The 23,446-nt window shown below is 43.1% G+C and overlaps 1 protein-coding gene across 2 annotated transcripts in view; it reads left to right on the top strand.

The window, feature by feature from the left end:
• The window catches only part of gphnb (gephyrin b), a 110,495-nt gene that overhangs the window by 25,343 nt on the left and 61,706 nt on the right, over positions 1 to 23,446 (top strand). For both annotated transcript variants that reach the window (XM_054761962.1, XM_054761961.1), the window contains exon 2: positions 16,102 to 16,180. In XM_054761962.1, coding sequence (XP_054617937.1) covers positions 16,102 to 16,180 — 79 coding nt within the window. The remainder of the gene's footprint in view (positions 1 to 16,101; positions 16,181 to 23,446) is intronic.

The following is a 23,446-nucleotide window of genomic DNA, read 5'->3' as shown; positions in this document are numbered from 1 at the left end:
GATATACCGCTCACATTGACGCATATGTTACATACACTCATCATCACACTGGCAGATATGTGATTCATTCATATTTTTATCCATATGGTTGATTGACGACTGATTTGGATCTGCGACTATTCCAATTCCATGTGTTTTTGTTTACATTGCCATGGGGCAAAACTCCAAGAAAAGTGGGAATTGAGTCACTTGAATCATGTAGTGCACATCCAGCCTTAGTGGACAGTGTGTCATGTCCAATAGGGGTTCTTTATCTGAGTACTGTCGGGCCAAACTGAGTGCATGACCCACAGACCAGCAGCCCGGCATTGATTTTGGATTGTCGCCTGACATGCCAACCTTGATTCCTGAAGCTATACTTGTAACCGTACCATAACCCTTGACCTCTGCCTTGGATCTTCCCTCTTATCGTCCCTTTGGGTGAGTGATCACTAGGGCTAGAAGGGCATTAATGTTCCTGTGTGAGGACGGTCAATACCTGATCTGATTAAACCTCAACAGTCATGTTTGACGACACACTCTAAAACCTAGCAAAGGAAGAGCTGTGTTACTCGCCATGTTACCCGCTACCTCCCGTGCTTCGATCTTTAGTCCTGTTTGAATGAGGTGCAATAAATGTGGGGGGGTATTCTCTGTGGAGTCACACGGCTTGTCCAAGGATACGGACCGGAATGTGTAGCTAAGCTGCGGTTGTTGTGGGTTTCCCTGCATCAGCATCTTGGAGGGATGTAGAAGTAGGTGGAAGGATGGAGGAGGATGGGGTGGAGGGGATTAGAGGATGTGGAGGGAGTGTAGGGAAAATTCAGAAGGGAGGTATTAGAAATGTGCAGCTGTATTGATGCCGGTGTAAGCACATTTCTATTGAAATCAATAGAACTGCTCTCAAGCTCATTTTGGCTTCGAACGAGAGAAAGGTACCTGGTGTACTAATGGAGCAGCTACAGTACATATAGCACACACACACTGCTGAGGTGAGAATACAAATGACTACAAAAGCAGGTGTGAATTAATTTTGCCTATTCTGTTCGTCATATCGTTAACTATGTCACCTTAACAGGCATTTTATACATGTTTATCACATCCCCACTACACCACAGGAGGTTAATAGCGACAAAAATGGACACTTCTTAATTCTTTCTTTGCTGTTGTCATGCACAAACAGTCCAGTATGACTTCTACGTTTTCTCCATCTTCAAATAGCATCTTATCATTTTCACAGTAACCTGCACGCCATGCATTCAGAGAACCCCATGCATATCTTGTAAAAAGCTCTCGGAAATACCTCAACACTGGCTTGCTGTGGGCTCTTTCCCATCAGCATGTCATACAAGGTGCCAAAAAAAGATGCAATAGCCACAGGAGCACAAACAGGTCACATGCATGCACACACACACACGCAAATCCCCACTCGTCTTTGAGATGATGCCATGCCGAGCCACGGACACATTCATCGTGCCTGTTGTCATTAGAAAAAACCCTCATTAAACACAGAGCCCATGATTTATGATTGATATTTTCAAGGGGGGTGGCGTGCATGTCAACCCCCTTCAATTCATTGATCCCATCGATCATGAAAAACACAGGGGGGCGTAGGTGATGGGCGTAGGCAGGGTGCGTTGTGTGTGCGTGCAGAGCAAACTGCAGGGCAATTCCAATCATGGCATGGGGAAATGATATTAAGGAGAAGGATGGTAGAAAGGAGTATAGGGTGCCGTATTCAAGGTCGCTGTATTCCCTCACGCTGTAAATAGTCTCTGGAGCTTTTCGCGTGGCTTCATTAGTAAGTGTCTTTTCAATATTTATGGCCTTGTTAATAAAACATCAATACAAGAGGCCTTTGTGAAGAACTGTGCGGTGCTGCAGTCTCAAACTTAGGCTGTTCGCTTGTTAAAGACGGTTGCTCAGGTGAGTAATGTGCAAGAACATGGAGGTGGAAGACTGCGGAAGGTCACAAAAAGGACATTTTTAAGAGAAAGGCTGGATTAAATGCTGTGCAAGGGACTCATTTGTGAGAGATGGCTAGTTAATTGGGATTTTGAATGGATTTTGCAATAGTGGGGTGCGCGGTAGTTGGAATGTGCTGGTCATGTGTTTTCAACCTTGCTCTTGTTTTATTCATGGCGGCCCAGTGGAGAGTGTTAGCTCAGGACACCACAGGGGTCACAGCGCTTTTTTGTTTCCTTCCTTCTGTTTCTTGCGACATACATTGCATCTGCAGTCCAAATATTGTCTCATACACTCACACTGTCAATATTACAACATAGTGACACTTCTTAGTTAACTTTATCCACTTAATTATTTCTGCCAAGTGGCAGTGCACCAAAGAAAAGGAAAGCCATCACCATGGAAGTGAAAATGAACATGAAATGAATATAAAGAACACATCAACATTGATAAAAGTAAGGAGTTGTTCTCTTTCTATCACTCTTTGATTCTTGTATGTAAACTTTTTATTACTGTATTTTATATGTCATGTCGACATCTGACAAAGTTGAAAGGTTACGATGTTGTACCTTTAGTGCAAAATCTACCCACTTGATTTACATTTACAGGACAGTATAATTAGACACCGTTTTGAGAAGCCGATCATATTTTGGCTCACCTGATAAAATTTAGATGAAAATTATACATAAAGTGTCAAGTTCATAAGTAGGCACTTCAAAACAATAGCAATCATGCTATATTTAAAGGAAAAGTGCACCTTTTTTTGGAATTTAGCCCATCATCCACAATCCTTATGAGACATGAACACATGTACTTTTATTTTCTGTGCGTTTTAAAGCTATAAAAACAATTAAAAAGAGCCACCTCGTTACTGCACGTATGGGACGCACTTATTCCTTCTATAAAGTCGTCTGAAAAAGTCTCCAAAAAGCGCCAACAACACTCCATTTACATATAATGTGACGTGCATATTAACCAAGCTACAGCGACATTGTTTTTATTATTATTAACATTAACATTGTTACGCCGATCGAACTACGTAAGTGGCACATTGACACTTAGCCATACCACACCGGCTACCTACTAGCCTGCCAGCGACTAGCTTCACCACAGACTCGCTCGTAGCGCATCAGCGTCGCGCTCACAATGCCTCAGACACTACCAAAAGGGAAGGCTATCAATACGCCAAGCCAGGAAGTTCCGTTTTTGCTTTGAAATACGCAAAATACTGTAAGTATTATATGTTGTCATGAATGTGCCTGTTACTACATGGTTACAGCATGTATATAAAACCATAAAACATTGTTGGAGGCGTGATGATCAACAGTTAACGGAAAAAGCAAAGGAGGGCTGCCAGGACACATTTTTCATTCATCATCCATTCTGTTTTTTGACATTTTTCTATCTCTGATTCTTGCCTTGACTTTCATCTGCTTGCTCCCTCCCCATATGTATTTTTATTGTTCCTTCTTCCCATCTTGCCCCGTCTCTCTCTCTTTGCCTTCAGAGTATTCCCACGATGCTCCAACCTCCCACTTCACCCCGCAGGTTCCCCCTCCTCTCGATCCAGTGTGAATTGGTGCTCTCTTAAGCTTGTCAGGGGTTCACTTCCAAATCAACCTCCCTCAGCTGCACTTGTCCATCCCAGCAACACTCCTCCTCCTCCTCACTCCCCACAGGCCTGCCTGGGACTCAGCTGTGAACAAGAGAAATGTCTGTTCCTCTTTGTCTTTCTGTCCATGCACATCTGTTGCGTGCGTGCTTAAAGTGGTTCTTGCTGGTGTGTCCAAGGTTCAGTATGGATGCCGGGTTTCAGTCGCAATGAGGGTTGGACTTGAGATGTTACAGAGGAACATCAAAAGTCAAACATAATCCTTTCTGTTATGCTGGTTGACATTTGGTTTGTTTCGAAACAATGAAATAGATAAATACATGTAAATAATCCTGCCTCAACAATCATAAAGCCTTTATCAACCATACTGGTAATTCTTAAAGTAGTCTTTTAACAATTTTAACAGTCACACAAGTGTAAAAAAAAGTTAGCCACCGTACAAGGTAAAAACGTAAAAACACACGTGTATAATATACATTTTTTTAACTAAAAATGTTGTTTCTGTACCTCTGTTTGACTAAAAACAACATTTTAAAGCGCAAAGAGTAAAAAATAAACAGGTGAATGTTTTTGAAAACACAGTCGTTATTTGATCTTGCATAAACAACTTCATGTCAAAAAATCCAAACTATCCCTTTAAGGAAATGCAATCAAAGTGTACAGTGTGTGTTATTTTAAGCATCAGCGGAGATTCATTACACTCAGAACTCAAATTCTCAAACCAAATATATGCAGGGTAGACTATTCAAATATGCTTTTGAGTAAGACTGGGAGGACAAGGAGCTGGTGTGTGTGGTAAGTCCGAAAAAGGTGCGCATTCACACTGCTCTACGGCAATCAAGCTTTGGCCCCCACCCTTTTCGTGTGCCATCACTTCATCATACAACACTGTAGCGCTGCAACTTCCTGAGATTTGTGGGTTATTTGAGTCATTGTGCTCATTTCTTACTGGGCATGGCGGAGGTTATCATTTATAACCGGCAAGAGGAGCAATCACATTAATTATATGACACCAGTGCGGCATGCGTGTATTTGCCAGTGCATGAGTAAGCGTGGCATGGATTTTTCCTTTGGGGATTATTTTGACTTTTTCTTTGTGGCGCAAGGTGGCGCTTATCATTAAGAACTGGCAGGAGGTATAATAGATCACAGCACCATTCAAACAAGCCAGCCGTTAAGTGTCAAGTGGGCCCGAAGTGTGAGTCCATCCTTCATCTTTTGCTCGCTAAACCAAGGTATTGTGACACCAGAGGTCTTCAGTATACTGCCAGCTTAAGTCTGAAGTCTTGTGTCATGTTTTCCACCAAACCTTTGGTTGACAAGAGGTGATAATTAGTGGCGATACAGTGTGGGAACGGTGCTATTTATTTATTGCCGGTTGTTTTCCTCCGTATAGTGTTCTGCATTGGCCGACACAACAGCAGTCAGGTGGAGTGTCGCTCTCCTTGTGTTATGTAACTCTCCCCCCAAAATTAGATCCAACTTCAAATAAATGAAAACCAAGCCGCTGGTTGGCTCCTTCCCCCCACAGATATAAATAGCATCCTCAAATCTTATCTAGAAACCGTGTTGTGGAGAGGAGAGGCTTTGAAACGCGGCCCGACGATTAGGATCCCATTGTTCCGCTCCACACCCCCTCCCTTCTCCCGGCTGCTTACAGTAAGCCGGAGGATCTGTGTGTGGATGCGACGTCTGAGCGTGTGCGCCTTGCACGTGTGTATGCATTCATCTGGATCACACGCTGATGGAGATGGTGGCCATGATAGCATGTGCGAGGTGTCGTGGGTTTGTGTGTTAATTGGTGTGTGTGCCGTGCTTCTGCTGCTTACCCCACTGATCCTCTCAGAATTAACAAGGTTGCTAAGATACATTGGGCTTATATTAGATTAGTTTATCTGCTGTTATTGCTGTTACTATATTTTACTCAGCACCGTGGATCCTTTATTAATAAATGCAGATGTTGGCGCTCCTTTCCTGTCCTGGTGTTGGAGGGGCTTTAGCATGGAAAGCCCTCCAGTTAGATGTCTACCCCACCCCATTACAATCTGGAGGCGGATCCATACCTCCATTTATCATTAAATCATTTAATCCAAGGCCTTGGGCTCAGTGTTTCTATTCTGCATAGAACAAGCCAGTAAAAGAGGAGACAAGAGGCAGTGATCTCACTTTGGCTGAGGCTTATTGGCGTAAAGAGGTGTTGTCCCTCCTACCAGCAGATGTCTGCTCAATCTAATGTCTGACCTCCATAATGGCTTCTCCAAGCTGGAGGGCCATTGGCGCTGCCGTTAGCAGATAAAGAACAGGAAACAATGGCAATACCAAGTGGACTGGTAAAACAAAAGGCCGCCACGCTCTACAGCCGTTCCATCCAATTTGCATGTATATTTAATAATGAACTTGTCACTTTTTGGACAAAACAGTTGTTGGGATGTTGGAACTTGCAAGTGCATCCATCATTATTTTAGAGAGGTCTTGCCAAAGCTTCAAAGCCTTACATGTTGATGCATTGGGGCAGCATGGTGGATGTGTGGTTAGCATGTCTCCCTCACAGCCAGATGGTCGTGGATTCAAATCTGGCTTTGACCTCTGTGTGTGGAGTTCTCCCATGGTCTCCCTGCGTTCGCATGGGTTTACTCCAAGTACAGGGAATCCCCGCACATTTGTGAGTCAGTATTTACGGCCTCTCAAATTTGCTGATTTTTAGTGTTTGGTTTTTTTTCGTTTTTACAAAAAGGGGCCGTTCTTTCTGCAAAGCACACATCTCATTCACCATAAGGCATCATTTATAAATATTAGGGCTGTCATAATATTTCCACCATGGATGAAAATTTTACTTCCGCAGTAAGAATTACGTTAAGCGGGCCTTACATCCCGATGTATGTGTTACCACATGCACGGGATCTGCAATTTTTGGGAAATTTGGCCAGCACGTAGAGGAAGTAAGGTATCAGAGGGGTTGCAAATGTGTCGTACTTATGGAGCAAGTGATTCGTGGCACCCACGTGCTTGCCGCTCGCCCTCCGTTGGTAGCTTTTAGGTTCGTGAGTGCGGCATGCGACTTGTGGGTGCTCGGTGCGCTTCATGTAATGCTGTCATACGTTTCACTTACTGGGGACGTACGTGTGTGAGCATCGTACAAGACTCGTGCAGCCCACTCACTTCGATTGCAAGAAATTACGTCTATCGTGACCGGGAGAACCAGAGTGTACAGCGGGAACAGTCGCCCGCCATGGCTGGGCAAGTCGCATTAATGTCGGATACGCTATGTGAGCAGCCGCCGTGCGTCCACAGAGGTCGGGAGAACCGGAGTGTAGAGCTGGAGGAGTGCCCCCCCCCCCCCCCCCCCCCCCCCCCCCCCACGGGAGGAGCCGCTGCAATGGCCGGTCAATGTACTGTTTGACTTTGTCTTTCTCTTTGTTGTTGTGATGTTTGGAGTGTACATGAGTGCCACTTCCTGCAGTCTGGTGACAATGAAGAAGGGTTGAACTAGAGACGTGCTTCTGAGTTGGAGATGCATATATGGTGTTAGAATTGCACTGCCGGTGGTCTGTTTAGGTCAGAATAAAGTTTGAAAATAGCGTCAGACTCTGTGTGACTGTGTGGGAACGCTGTGGCGCATCAGTCCGCCATTATAACTGCGTTAATAACTCTAATAATGAAATTAATTAGTCATTCTCTGGTGATAAGCTATCTGGTTGCATCTCACATGCCCAAAACATGCGTGTTACGGTAACTGGAGACTCTATACTGTCCATAGGTTTGAATGTGAGTGTGAATGGTTGTTGTGTCTATATATGACCCCGCCTCTCGCTCAAAGTCATCTCCAGCTCACCCGAATGAGAACAAGCGGAAAATAAAATGGAAGCATGGATGTATGAATGTCTGCATTGGTCTTTTCAAGAGCAGCAGTTATTAATGCCAGGAAGACAGACTAAAGTATTCATGAGATGTTTGACATCTCTCTGTACCTGACTATACATGCTGTTTGTGTGTAGTTAGTAGTTAGTAGTAGCATTCTGGCCTGCTATGAGGGAAAAAAGCCCATTAGGGTAGGACTTTAAGGAGATATAGATTGCTGACTGTTTTATGCCCTGGAAATGATTGAGTGGATACGACTTGGACTTTATGAACCCTGCCAGGTTGACAGCACATGGCTTGTAGAACTTATAACAGAATTAAGGATGGATTAAAAAACTATGTGGGGGTGTGTTTGCACCAGATATTTTTTAAGTGGAAACTGAACAGAACAGACATTTTGGTTGTTTGTTTACATGGAAGCAGCTTTTTGGAGCCTGAGAACAACAAAATACAACACAGATACAAATACAAATACAACACCGTTATTGTTTGTGTCTAAAGGACATGCACGGTAAGCCTGTACAACATTTTGTATTGATTCTTTTTGACAACAATGAGCCAAAATTTCCATTTACCATAATGCTTTTTACGTGCACGGAAAGAAAATACAGTTTATCTTGACACTCTTCGGACTGGCTGACTGACTTTGACATAGGCGCTTGTTGACATAGCCCAAATCGAAAGCGAAACTAACCATTGGTTACTTGTGGCTATGGCAAGAGACATGAGCAGGATGGACAATGATAAAGCATTTTTGAACCTACAGCAGTTTGTTGACATGGTTTGCCTCCGTTTGTGCATATTTTTATTTTGATTCTTCAGTTTTTTTTTAGTTGGAGTATTGTGTATGGTTCTGGGCAGTGATTCAGGGGTTGACCTACAGGGGGCAGCGGAATCTGGATGCTAATTAGAGCCAGCCCAAGAGAGAAGAAGAGTTGCCATGCTGCGTTGGCGACATTGACGTGTGGAGTGCATCTGTCAATAAAAGACAGATTTGTGCACAGTCATCCTGCCTCATTGTCATTCCGTCAACATGACAATATTTAATACTGTTATCTAACTGCGGTGATTTTGTCGTATGTCTTGACGACAATGACAAGCGTTCACACCAGTCTTTCTTTCAGTCGATGGCAATCTGAAAAAAAACCCAATAAATGTATGTAGAATCCAGGTTAATGCTGCCATGATTTTTTATTTCAAAGCTTGTTTTGCACTGAACGGGAAGCCACTGTGTGCACGTTTTAATGCTGTGTAACTAGACAGTAAGTATGTTGTGGCAAGCTGCTTAGCGATAATGAGAAAGTTGACAACACTATAACACATGCTGACATACAGTCATGGAGAAAATGATTAGACCACCCTTGTTTCTTCAGTTTCTCGTTCATTTTAATGCCCGGTAACTAAAGGTACATTTGTTTGGACAAATATAATGACGACAACAAAAGTAGCTCGTAAGAGTTTAATTTAAGCGCTGATATGTAGCCATTTCTATGATTTTCTTGATAATAACCAAAGCCACATAAGTTCTCGTTTCTTACTCAGTACAGATTGGTGTCCTGTCGCATTGTTTTCGACAGCGCTCGTATAAGTATAAGTATAAGCATAAGTTTGCCAGAAAATAGTTCTTTGTTTTAGCTGCTACAGTAATAATGTTGCTATAGCTTGGTTAAATACAGGTCAGTTATGTAAATAAAACTATGTTGGTCGTTTTCGGAGGGTTTTTTTTGGGCTTTGTAGTGGAAATAGCTGTGTTTTAGATGGTTTTCTGTCTTTAGAACGCGCAGAAAAGAGAAAGACGTGTGGTCATGCGTCACGTAAGGATTATGGATGATGGGCAAAATTCCCCCAAAAAGTGCAGTTTTTCTTTAAAAGCGAGCTCCTGTGTAATTACCAGGAGGAATTGGAAAGTGTGTCCATGTTTGTGGTAACTTTGGATTGTTCTACAACAACAGCTAGTAGGTTGGTCATGGTGCTGCATTAACGTGGACTTTTACAAACTGTTACTGTTGGCTTTTGTCAGCTAACATGATATCCGTCTTCCATTTCCTTTTGGTTGGAGTTTGGCAGTGACGCTGGTGGCTGTGAGAGTGGACCCGTGTTCACGTCGTTTCATGCTGTGCTCCTATTGGGTGGCAGTGAGGGGCATATTACCGTGAATGGTTAGAATTTGTAACTTTTATTGTATACTATGGGCGGTATCAGGACTTGTCATTATTTCCCCAGTTGATTAAAGAAGGTATAACAAAATATTTATCGGAGTAGATTTTGCCTCTTCAAAGCATAAATGCTGATTGCTACGTTGATTGATTGATTGATTTATACGTACCGATTGACATTTTGTCTCCCTGATCACGTTTTGCTATCTCGATGTCTTCCCCTGTGTCCTGATCTCCTCCGCTCCGGCATGGCTCAATAATTAACCCTTTAACAGCAAGCGTGAGCTCCTGTTTGTGTTGGTTTGTGCACATCTACATCTCATGTGTGAGCAATTTTGGCCTGCATCATGCTTGTGAAGCACCCGCCTCCTGCTCACCTCCCACTGCCGTTGCCTGGGGACATGCAGGCTGCTGCTCTCACATACGCTTCCAATCACAGGTAGCACCGATAGACATCAATTTGTTAATAGATACAGCCTGTTTGGGTATTAGAGAGGATCAAGCATCACACCTGTGCTATGTTGATTTACACAGACGTAACACGACTATGTAATTAATCTTTTATTAGGACTTTTGGATATTGTGTTGAATTGATTGTTGCTTAATTTTGAAGAAATTGAGGCAAAATTGACTGCAGTACTTGGCTGCAACCAGCAGAGATGCTGTTGATTTGCAGTCGAAAGAACAACATACACTCAGATATGGGAAGTCAAGCTGCGTCCTTGCAGACCTCAACTACGGCGGAGCATTTTTCTGCGCAATACAACACTGATATTGAAACAGGAGTTCAGAACATTCAAAGAGAGATTGCGCCTACCCTACTACTAAAAAAATAATGACTGACTGAGTGTTAATAGGAATTCAGTCAAATGTCCATCCTTAAATACACTTTTTACGATGATCACTGCAAAACAGGGAAAATGACCTACATACGGTATCTCTTTTCTATCTTATCTGTAAAAAAAAAAAAAAAAAAAAGCTGCTTATAGTGCAATAAAAACAAAAACATGTTATTACGTTAAGAAAGATCTATCCATCCCTTTTCTATACCCCAGGTGAGCTGGAGCATACACCAGCTGACTTTGGGCAAGAGGCAGGGTGCACCCCGGGCTGGTCACAAGTCAGTCACAGGGCACATGTGATCACAGACACCTATGGACAATTTGGAGTCTCCAATTATCAGTGCGTGCGGTGAGGTTCATGGCTGGTGAGGCACTGACTTTTTTTTAGTGTTAATACTGTACAGGTTAATACAATACTTCGTAGTCGCATTTTTTTTTTTAAATATCGGAAAAATATTTCTAAAGCAAATTATTCATCTGTTCATTAGTGGCTGAGGGATGTTTCCATCTAAATTGTTGCTATGGTGTTTCAGAAGATCTCTAGTTGTCATATTTCGCTATTATTTGATTGAGCGTTGCCCAAGGATTCAAGGGCATCGTGGCTGATGTTGAATCAAAAAAGTCTTTAACGAACAAAAGGTCTGTTCACACGCAGCGGCACGACACAAAAAATACCAAAATAAAGTACGAGTACCAAAGTAACAGCAAAGCCAGGAGGGTCCGCCAAGGCTAAACAGAAAACTCACCATGGGAGGTGGAAACAAGAACACAACTGCTTACGGGAACGCAAACAGGGTGCATCGAATCCAGGTGTAAGAGTTTCGGACAAACAAAGCGGCTAATCAAAGCCCCAGCTGAACTAAATAGAACTCTAATTACACTTCACAGTTGCGCGCCCAGCTCTCGCCTAACAAAAGTAAAGGTCATGCATATGGTGCTAAACAAAAGTAAATAAAAAAATACATTGCGGAACAGAGAAAAACTAAAACAAGAGTCCAACCTGTATAGTGTGACACTCAAAAATGCATACAGGTAGTAGGTGTTAGCTGTAGCTAAAGCAGTGGTTCTAAATCGGTGGGTCATGACCCAAAAGTGGCCCATTCTGTGTCGGTCGCGGATAGCTCGTCAGATGTTCTCAAGGCACCGAATGGATCGCAACTGGACTGTTCATGTTGTCTTAGAAGACGTTTTGTCTCGCATCCTAGCAGACTTCATCAGTTCATGCGCAAATACTCAAGTCTGGCGCTCTAGGCTAGAGCTGCAATATTTCCTATATGTAAAAGTTCAACTTATTCAACAAACTTATAAAGCACAATACTTGTTTGCAGTTATTTTCTGGAAGGTCATAGATGCATTGTGTTGGGTTGCATGAGTTGTAACAACAGAACTAAAGAGTCATAGAACGGCAGCACAGTCTTGACTCTGGCAGATGTCTGCCTGCCCTGTGCTGCGTGTGTCCAAGTGCTTGTCCAGCCATGAAGAAGAGTCGTCCTTTTAGCATCCAGCACAGGAAATAGTGCTCTCTAGAGTGGGTGAAGGGTCAGTGCAGTGCATGATTGCTTCACAGTTGCATTTTGGAGCCCAAGCTCTTGTTGCATTGAGAAGCAGGGTTCCCCTGCCCCGGATTTACCTAAGGACAGGAGGGTGAGCAAGGAAGGTGCAAGCACTCCTTTTTGTTTCTTCTTCTCCTGTCTTCATCTTTGCTTGCACACAATCACATTAATATTCCTTTGATGCCTCTTTCAACTGGAGCCACTCCCTCCTCTCCTCTCTCTTCCATGCTTACTCTTCCTCTCCCTTGTCTTCTTCCGTTTTTCTTCCTTTGCCATCGTTTAGAAAGAAGGGATCGCTTTTACTCAATTTCTACAAATTGTTGGCAGCGTGCAGAAGGACGGGATGGATGCAGTGGAGGCTGTTTCATACCTTCAGCCGGGGGTTTCCCTTGTTGCGCGCACACGTGGATAGGTGGCGGGCACACATGCCTTTGACAGAGCACGTTGATTGGTTCAAAATGGTTGCTGCCTCTTGTAGGAAAAAGGAATGGCTATTTTTAGATCAAGGGGTAGCTGGGAGAGAAAGACTGAGGAGGGCTATGTGTGTGTTATCTATGTGTGTGTGAGGAGCACTGCAGTCATGAAGGAGGTCCCCCCCCATTACACACGTTTACAGCATACGATGCTCCCCTTTTTCATCCCTCCACTTCCTTTGTCTTCCTCTATCTCTCCCTCTACCCTCTCTCGTTCCTTCTTTCCGAGCTGGCCTGGGTGTGCAAATGTCAGCACTCTCACATTTATTTGCCCACAGCAACGTCCTGCACATTCCTGTTTACCTCCACATCGCTGAGCCGCCCCCTCCACCTAAAAACGTCACCCTTCATTTTATTTTTCATAACTTTTCACCCCCCCCCACACACACACACCTTTTATCGCTTCTTGCCCACCCCTTTTCACACTGATTTAGCTTACCGCCACCCCTGCCTCTCATCTCTCTGTATAGTTTCCATCTTTTACACCATTCTTGCTTCACCTACCAGCTAAAAACACCCAACCCCCCCACCCCGTTCATGGATCATGGCACTTCACTGGAGCACCATCATGACATTTGCAGCCTCGTCTACAACTTGTTTTTCGCATCAGGTCCACTCCAGCATCATCATCATCATCATCAACCCCTCCCCCCGTCCCCAATGTGCTTGATTTTCATCTAATTTTAGGATATGTGCACGTCATGTCTGTTCATGTTTGGCACCCCACCTGCATCGTCCATCTCTTTCTGATTCTTCTCATCATATTTGTCTCCCGCCCTGTCGCACTTGATACGTTTGTGACCGTGTGATGACTCATGTGGCTCACACCTGCTCTGCAGTCAAGGGACCACTCTTTTGTTTTTTTAATGGAAGGTAGTGTGGGTTCACACCATCTTAGGCTGTACGGATCTTTTTAAAATCGCACATTTCCCCCAAAAAATGTCCATCCACACGAGTGGAGTTTAAAAAAAAATGTCTGTCCACATTAAAACACATTCAAAATAAAAAAGACACACACACACTTTAAAATCTCCACTTTGGCCGGAGTTTTCCAAAAGCATTGTTTTCAGAAAAATATGCCTCCTTAAAATATCCGTACGTGTGTGGACATGGCCTTAGTTTATTTTTAAATTTTCACATCCGATATGATACCAGCCTTGAGTATCAGCCCATACCAATATCAGTGTTGGTGTTCTTATATTCCATCCATCTATTTTCTATGCCGCTTATCCTCATTAGCGTTGCGGGGGTGTGCTGGAGCCTATCCCAAGCGAGAGGTGGGGTACACCCTGGACTGGTCGCCAGCCAATCGCAGGGCACATATAGACAAACAACCATTCACACTCACATCCACACTTATGGACAATTTAGAGTCGCCAATTAACTTAACATGCATGAAACTGGAGTACCCGGACAAAACCCACGTACGCACAAGGAGAACACAACTCCACACAGAGATGCCCAAGGGAGATTCAAACCCAGGTCTTCCCAACTTCCCGACTGTGTGACCAACATGCTAACCACTCGGCCACCGTGCAGCCGTGTTTTTATATTCTTAAAATTTAATTTGGAAGGAGTTGCATACGGTCCCTTTAATGCGGCCATGCAGCTTAATTTGCAGTAGGGTTGTCACAATAGCAGAATTTCAGTATCCATCCGTTTTCGATGCCGCTTATCCTCATTAGGGACGCAGGGGTATGCTGAAGCCTATCCCAGCTGACTTTGGGCGAGAGGCGGGGTACGCCCTGGACAAGCATTCACACTCACATTCATGCCTATGGACAATTTAGAGTCGGCAATTAAGTAAACATGCGTGTTTTTGGAATGTGGGAGGAAACCGGAGTACCCAGAGAAAACCGACACACGCACGGGGAGAACATGCAAGCGCCACACAGAAATGCCCAACGGAGATTTGAAGTCTTCCTGATATCCTGACTAACCACTCAGCCACCGTGCAGCCAGAATTTCAGTGGTGGATACCAATGCCTGTGAATTTCCAAGCTTCCTGATACTTTTTCGATATTGCGATAAAAATTAAAAAAAACAGAACCCATGTCTTTTTTTAATTCACAACTTCATTGAAAACTGTTTCAAACTGTGAAGTAAGCTGCAAATGGCCCACAGGCCGCGAGTTTGAAGCACCTGCTTTACAGTGTAAAGAAAAAAATCCACATTTAGTTCAAACATCAACTCAGATATTGTCAGAGATCATCTCATTATGTAACATATCATGACAGTGTCGCTACTTTATTATTTGAATATCTCCAGTATTAGAAGCATAGTACGCTGGATCTCAAGCCTGAATAACGGGCCATATCGCCAGGTCATGTATAACGTTACAAAAGCGACATTAAACTCAAACGTACTCACCTTGAATTCTTTAAACAAGTCAGGGTGTCTGTCTTTCAGGTGTTTTGCCAGGTTTGTAGTGTTTCCTTCTTAGTTTTGTAAACTTCGGACAGACTGTTTGCATGTCAGTTTTTGTGATTTCATGATTGCAGCACTTTCATCCACCTCGAATGCAAAGCGTCTCCACACGGACTCCTACTACCTGGCTAATCGATATGTGCTTGACTCGTACTAAGCCATTTTTTAAGGTCTTGCCCGCTCAGCAGTGTTGCCAGGTCTCGTGACAGAAACAAGCGACTAGCTCTCTGAAAACAAGCCCAAAACAACAGGGAACTTTGGAATTTGCAAGCGACCTTACAAAAAAAAACAAGCCCAAAGTCGCTTATGATAAACGGGCACTGCTGCTCAGTCGTCTCAGTGCTCATACACGTATGCTGGCCATGTCAGGTCCTCCAAGATCCAATACAGGTTGCCGATGGAAAACTTGTATAGTCGATACTGACGATACCTAAAAAAGCAGGCATTGATGTATTTTATATGGGTTGCTATTGACTTGGTAAGTATTGATTCTTGTGACAACCCTACTTTGCACTGAACAAGAAGTCACCGTGTGTACGTGTAAAACCGTAAAACCGTGTGTTTTAATTCTGTGTAGTAGCTATGTTCTTGTCATTGTTTCATGCTGCTTAGCAATAAGGAGGAAGTTACAATACTACAACACATAGAATCCAGGTTAACACTGCCATGCTTTTATTTTGACAATTTTTTTTTTTTGCACAGCGCAAAGTCACTGTGTGCACATTTTAATGCTGTGTAGATAGTAGAAGTTGTGGCAAACTGCTTAATGAGGAAGTAAACAATACTACAACACAAGTTGACATACACAGACCCTTTTTTTTTTTAAATAGAAATGCCTGTCTCAAATTTTATGCCGACAAAAGCGTTCGACCACGTATGTTGGCTTCCACCTAAGCGAGCACTTTTTAGATTATAGTGCACATTCAAGGTGGAAAAGGTTCTGAAATAATCATCATCTTGGTCTCATTGTTTTACATCACAGGGGTGTGTTGACCTTTTATAGCCACTGTAAATATACTTTAATTTCCCTTACGGGTTTAATAATGAAGGATAGTAATAAAACGTAATAGTGAAACTGAAAATGTTGCGTTCATGTGTACCACTTTCATGTGGTGTTGCTCGCACCAATGGAGTTGACCGTGTTTTTGTCTGGTGGAGTTACAGGTTATACAGGATCTTAATTGGTCTTTAACATGTTGTGTGGTGATTAAATGTTCTTCTTCTCTGTCTTTGTAGTGAGTGACAGCTGTTTTCGAAACCTCGCAGAGGACCGCAGTGGCGTAAACCTCAAAGATCTCGTCCACGATCCATCACTGTGAGTATGAGCCTGATTGACGATAATGACTCAGACGGCAAAGAAGGATAACTCATTCACGCGTCATTTTTTAAAGTTATTTCTTAAATGAAAATGACTTTGTGTGTGTGTGAGTGTGTGTGTGTGTGTGTGTGCACATTTGAGGGAGGAAGGTTTTTTTATGCAGGAATGTAACAAAGACACTAAAAATATCTCTTTAACACAACATGTCGGGGCTCAGTGTCGCCCTGTGGAGGGAAATTCCCAGCATGCTTGGCAACAACAAAAGAGCTGCAGAGCTCCTCTCTTTCAGGATGGCTCTGTGTGGCTGCAGGAGTCGTTAATTTCACAAAGAGGAGGTGAAATGTGCAATTGTTTTTATGAACAAGGATGTGGAGCGTGAAAAGGACCATGAATAAAAAAAACTATAATCACTATAAATGCAGCGTGTCTCAAATTAAAAAGATCCAACGCACTAAACTGCGCTTTCATGGCGGCGGGCATGTGCTTTAGAACACATAAAAGATCGATGGAAGAGTGACTAACACTTTTATTAATGATCTTTTTAAAATTGCATGCGCCACACATTGCCTTCTTAAATGCCACCGGTGCCAGTGACTCCAACCACCTTCTCTTGTTGCCTGGGTCATTCTCATTACATGCATTGATTTGCTGGCGCGAGGGTGTCAGCATCAGTGCAGTGTCTGTGTCTCCTGCTTGAGGGACCCTGAAGTGGTTCCTGCTTGTCACATCTTTGGCAGCAGGTCCACTTCAAGGCTCATGTACTTGTGTGTGACAGGGGAGTTGTGCCATGTTGTGTTTGTCATGCAAGACCGAGCGACAGATTGTGATCAGGAACTCATTATAGCCTCTTACACGGTTGTTATTATTATATCATAGGGCACAATACAAGGTTACAAAAAACACCAGAGAAGATTACATTTTAAATCTAGACATGCATTGGTAGTAGGGCTGCACGATCCTGCAAAAAAAATTACAGTTTTCTTACTTAGAATTGAGATTCTGTGGAATGGTTTTCACTCACACACAACACACACACACACACACACATCATGGTCAGAGCCATGTGTTTTCATTTTAAATAAATCACCCTGTCTTTTTTTTTTTTTACATAGTTCTCTTTTAAAGAAACTTGCAATGGTCAATCTGCCGGGAGGTCACAGAAGGACTTTTTTTTTTAAATAGAAATGAACAGAAAGGTACATTCAGTACATTCATGCATGTAATAATGCGATTGGTCCTCCCACAAACTGATGAATTATGTCCAGCGAACCCAAACGTGTAAGGAGGAAGTGTAGGTCGTCATGTCTGTCGGTGGTAGCAAGAGTGGAGTAGACATTCTTGAGAACAATCGTGATGCGCCCAGATGCTCTCCCTTCACGAGGAGGCCGCTCGAGATTGTACATTTTTGCTTCAATCGGTCACACTGTTAAATGAATCTAAGACCGTGAATTGACAGCCACTTCGGTGAGTCTTTATTTGACAACACGCTCAGACGTTGATTCCAGGACCACCCTCATGTTTCTCCTTTCACGGTTCTGTGGTTTTGTCTTTCACATTTTTCCTCATTGGAAGAAGGATCGCCATTTTGTCCAGCTCCTCCTCACGGATCCTGAGGCGTTCCCGGGCCAGTTGAGAGAGAGTCTCTCCAACGTGTCCTGGGTCTTCCCCGAGGCCTCCTACCTCCCCTGGGAGGCGTCCGGGAGGCATCCTGACCAGATGGCCGAGCCATGTCATCTGGCTCCTCTCAGTGCTCTACTCCAAGTCTCTCCCAGATGACAGTGCTTCTCACCTTATCTCTAAGAGAGAGCCCAGCCACACTGCATTTCCCGCTTGTACCCGCGACCTTGTCCTTTTGGTCACTACCCAAAGCTCACGACCATAGGTGAGGGTAGGAATGTAGATCGGTAAGTTGAGAGCTTTTCCTTTCGGCTCAGCTCCCTGTTCACCAGGCCGATGCAGAGTCCGCATCAATGATCAATGAGTGCTCATGAATAAATAATTATACATTTAAGAAAATGCAAAACACGGCAAATTTACTCAAAAAACTATGGCTTAAAAAGCCCTTTGCCAAGAAATTGGGCGCTTGGCCTGCTTGACGATCAGTAAAATAGCTGAAAGTCGGTGTTCTCAAAGGAGGAGCAACTAAATAAAAATAAAAAACAAAAACAAACTTTAACTAACTTCATTTACGTCAAAGGCAAAATGAATTGATGTTAAGTTCATGAGTATGCAGAGTTAGGAGTGAGCCGAAAACACCAGAAAGTTGGGTTTTTGCGGTTGGGCGGGGGCCCCAATTTTATTATATTATCTGAGGTGGGCTGACTGTGCCACACTTTCAAAACCACCGGATTAAAGCATTTTGTTTTTGCATCAATAAAAAAAATAATAAATTGGACTCTTAAATCTAAGTGTAGGAAAACCTACTTTAGATGCTCGCTGAAATGAAATCTTGTGGGAAATCCTCAAATCGTGCATGATGAGATTTCCAAATTTGTTTGATGTGTTTGATTTCCAAATTGTCCATCCGGTAACCCATTACATTTGAGATATTTTGCTGGACAGTGAAAAGTTACAATGTGCTACATTTTTGGCATATATGTGATGCAGCGTAAGGCTGGATTACAGATTGGAGACAAAAACCGAAGGGTTGAGCCGAGAGTTAAGTTGCACCCATCTGTTACCTTAGTGTGTGGATTTCATCACCGCACACACACAATCTTGGGCTTGATATGACATTTCAGGTGATGGGTTCTAAAGTCTGATTAAGATCAGCGATCAGTGAGTCATTATTTCTACTGATAGTGAGGGATCGTGGGGAGCACTGCAGAACTGGCCGGGTGCTTTTTGCTTTGTGGTACATCTGCTCTTCCCAATATAAAGCTAGCACACAAAATAAGCCCTAACATGGCATCTATTATAAACTATGACTACACTATCTTGTAGGATCACACACACACACACACACACACAATCAGATCGGCCAGTTTAGCATTCAAGGGCATCCAGAGGTTGTCATGACAAATGAAACCCAAAAGACACACACATGAGAGGATGTGCGTATGTCCTACTTTTTTGCATTCATTTTTATGTTTTGTCCTTTTTGGACAGATTGATGTTTTGCACATTTGTTTTCATGGAAACTCCTTCTTGTCAGGAGTGTTGATCTTGGCAGTTAAAGGCAATAATTTCAAATTTCAAGATATCGCGTGCTTTCTTGGTATGCAGTAAATATTATGTTATACATGCATGATACAATATTCAGTGATGATGTCATTGTCTAGTTGGCAGAGTTGGCCATGACGCAAAACTCAGTGACAGATAAAAGGACAGGTAATGTGTGACTTTATGTCATGTTTTTGAAGCTTATTTAACAACAGGAAATGAAGTTCTTGACTGTGCAGTAGTAGACACGTATGCGCACGCCTTTTAACACGCATGGACAGTAAAAAAAAAACATTAATAATGTGTCCTGGGTTCCTTGTGAGTGTACATGTTATTTTAGATCCAATATCTCACTGGAATACCCAGCATGCCTTGCAGGCACTTTGTAACTAACGCTTAAAGTTACATGTTGGTTGTTAGCGCTTAGTTGTTGCCCACATAGGATTGTCGTTCATTGTAGGTGTGTGTTGTGCTGTTTATTTTTTGGTCTTCACAGTGAGTACGACTGTTGTTCTGTTTGATGATGATGAGCTAGTTGTTTGCTATCACTTGTAAATTGAAGAGCACCTTCCTTTAGCAAGCTGAAGTGCCTCTGACTATGCAGTGACGATGCCATCTACTGGACAGAGTTGTAATGACAAGCCATTCAGTCAGTCTTATTATAATACAAGTATGATTGTGAGCGAGGGTGACCAGATAGCAACAAATCTAAAAAGAAATAAAGAAAATATAGTGACATATCTTTCTGTGATGGTCTGAATTTAATTGTGGTGGGCCGCCACAAGTAAATGGATGTATGGGAAACCCAATTGGAGGATGGCCAGTGGGATACATTGTAATTGTTTGCAGCCTTAAGGTAGAAATTGTAATACAGGTTCAAAAATATGACTTAACAGATACACAAGCATGGCTCAGCCCAAGTGTCCTTGGGAAAGATACTGAACCCCCAGTTGCTCCTGATGCTGCATCATCAGTAGGTAAATGTGCTAGCAGTGTAGCAGTGTAGCCTTGGAGGTGGAAAAGTGCTATACAAGTGAAAGACCATTTACCAAAGATATGTAAAAAAAAAAAGATGATTGAAATGGAATTCCTGTGTTTGGTGGACTATTTTAAAGCATGTGTTGAGTGGAAAAATGGGAATGGAACCCTTTGCTAAGCACTCAGAGCTCCCCCTCAAGTCGGGGGAAGATGTGGGTTTGTGCCCCTCCCCCATTCCTCCATCAGTTGAGAGGTGACCCCTTGAGAGCTCCCCTACATATGGATGGGCTGTAATGGGCTCGATGCCACTACGAGGATTGTGTGTGCGTGTGTGTGTATGTGTGTGTGCGTGCATGCATGTATGTGCCCTCACAGTGCACTGTGTGTGAAAAAGAAAGGGAACGTGAGACTGAGTGCCCTGTGCAGAGAGCTTGTTTATTATTAATAAAATCACCCTGGCAGATGGGTTTCATCTTAAAAGTGTCCCACAACCACTGAGATTTGCTGCGCACACACATGCACACTTGTCTCTCAGTAAGTGTACCCATAACGGTGTATCTCATGGCGCTCTCACTCTTTTCACTCTGTGTCTCATTCTGCCTTTATCCTCTCACACTGCTCGTCTTTTATTCATAGAAAGATTTGGACGTCCAGGCTTTCAGGCCGAGACTACTACCGTACAGACGACTTGACTGACTCTTTCTCCTTTTTCCCACATCAGGTTTTTTCCACACCTCTGGCGAAAAGACTGCAAATTGAGCGTGAACTTTGGTTGGTTTCTGATGCTTATAGTCTAGATGAATTTCATTGGTGGCAGATTACAAAGTCTACTGTTTCTTACACTTACACTACACATATATTCATGTCTTGTCATGGCGACCATGTTCTCACAAGCAGTTAGCAGGATACCCCATGAAAACGAAGCACTGTCATTCGTACAAGTGCTGCCAAAATATAGAGTGAAATCGCCGAGGTCGACAGTCATCATCACTAAAATAATCTTTCAGTGTTTCCCTTGCATTCATTTATTGGTGGTTGTCTGCCACAAATAGATTTGGGCAACGACAAATAGATTTGGCGTTACTAGTTCACCTTCGTTCATAAACACATTATAATGTAAATGTAGGGTGTTGTTACAACTCTGTACAATAGATGGCAGTGCAATTTTAGAACTATGTGTCATGGGTAAGCAAATGTACTGCAATGAGTGGAACACTGACATCTTAATGTCTAAATTATGGCAACGTGTACTGTAGCTTTTTCTTGAGCAGCGCTTTAATGCATGTCTGTGGAAAGTCGGCCATCTTTGTGGAATTGCCTACTTGCAGAATTCTACTTCTCTAGAGTCTGTTGCTAAGCAGAGCTTGTACAAATGCATTGTCCGTTACGTTGTTGGAAAATATCCAGTTTGTACCTCAATAAAGTGCTTAACTTTAGTCATTTCCTACCAAATACTTAAACATCCTCCATATGGCGTCATTTTGGTGATAGATATCCATGCATTTAGGTCACAGTTAACGTGTATGCTTGCCATGTAGTTAACTGCTACTTTATTTCATTCAAGTGCATAATGTAAAGTCGTGTTGCCCATAGGACTGCAATCTATTTGTGGTGTAATGTTTTGCGGGTGGATGATGTAATGGTCAAATTTGCCGAATTGGGCAGCAGTGGCTCAGAAGGCTTCGGAGGTAGAGCAGGTTGTCCTGAAACCGGAAGTTTGGCGGTTTCGCTCGAGTCACTGTTGTTGTGTCCCTGGGCAAGACACTTCACCCACCTTGCCTCCAGTGCTGCCCACACTGGTGTATGAATGTGAAGGAATGTTTGATGGTGGTCAGAGAGGCCGTAGGCGTGAAGTGGCAGCCACGTTCCTGTCAGTCTACCCCAGGGCAGCTGTGGATACAGATGTAGTATACCATCAGTGTGTCTTTGGGTGCCTTGAAAAGCGCTATTTGAAATCAAATCCATTATTATTATTAATTGGCCATGATGTTTTTGCAAAAAGTGAAAAAAACACATGAAAAGCAAAACAAATATGTTTAGAGCTACAGATGATATTCCTTGTGTCACGTCTTTTTTTTTTTTTAATGTTACAAACTTTGAGTGCTTTCATGTCAGAGTTCCAAAAATCTCTTCACTAGAACACCGATCCCTCCTGCTACGTCTTCTTATTCTCTGGAAGTGTTTAGTGTGTTGGGAAAACAGAATTCCAAACAGGTAGCACCAACTCTAAGTGTGACAGTGCAAATGTATCTGTGGCGGGCCGCCAGAAATAAATGAATGGATATGGGAAGCACTGTGAAGTGGTCCAATGCAATTACATTTCATCACTGTTGATCGATGTGAATGCGCACAGACACGTATTGACAGCTGAGCTAAATGTCGCAGGTCCAGTCAGCAACCTCCTCACCCAAAAATACCGTCCGTGATCGCAACAACAACATTCGCAAACATTCACTGGTGCACACAAACTCCCTCACACACACACACTCATGATGAACACCACAGCGACTAGAAGCTTCAGACAGGAGGGGTTGCCTAGGAAACAGTGGGAAGGAACCCTCGTTATTTGTGTTGAGCATATTTTCATTTGGGCTGAAACAGAGCGCCATAAAAACCCCAGGAGAGGGAGAGAGGTGATTTGTCTTGACAGCTCCTTTACTCTCCGAGGTGTAACACACATACACACACACACACACACACACACACACACAATATAGAGCGAGTGCTTGAGCACGCTCAGATCCACATAAACTTGCATACGTACAAAGATGGCCATCCTCCCTCCATAGCACATCAGTGGAAGTAAATCACTTGTGCCATCACTGAAATGTCTTGTCAGCAAAGGAGTGTGTGTGTGTGTGTGTGTGTGTGTGTCAATGTGTGTTTTGGGGGTGGGTTGCTCTTGGTTGTACCATGTAATGCTTTTGGGGGAAAAAAATGGACCTTTAAAGAGTCTCTTTTAGCAGCTGTAAGCTTATGTGTGGGTAAAAGCGTCTGAAAGGCTTAAAAATGAATGTTCCCAGAGTTGGGGGTATCATGGTGTTTAAGTGGCTGTCACAGAGGGGAAACATGATGCACTTCTCTTCCAAAAATAGCACACACTAAAAAAGGAGGGGTGGTGGT

This window comes from Dunckerocampus dactyliophorus, chromosome 19 (assembly GCF_027744805.1).
Source record: "Dunckerocampus dactyliophorus isolate RoL2022-P2 chromosome 19, RoL_Ddac_1.1, whole genome shotgun sequence".
Classification (NCBI taxonomy): Eukaryota; Metazoa; Chordata; class Actinopteri; order Syngnathiformes; family Syngnathidae; genus Dunckerocampus; species Dunckerocampus dactyliophorus.
This window is presented reverse-complemented; position numbering and strand designations above follow the sequence as displayed.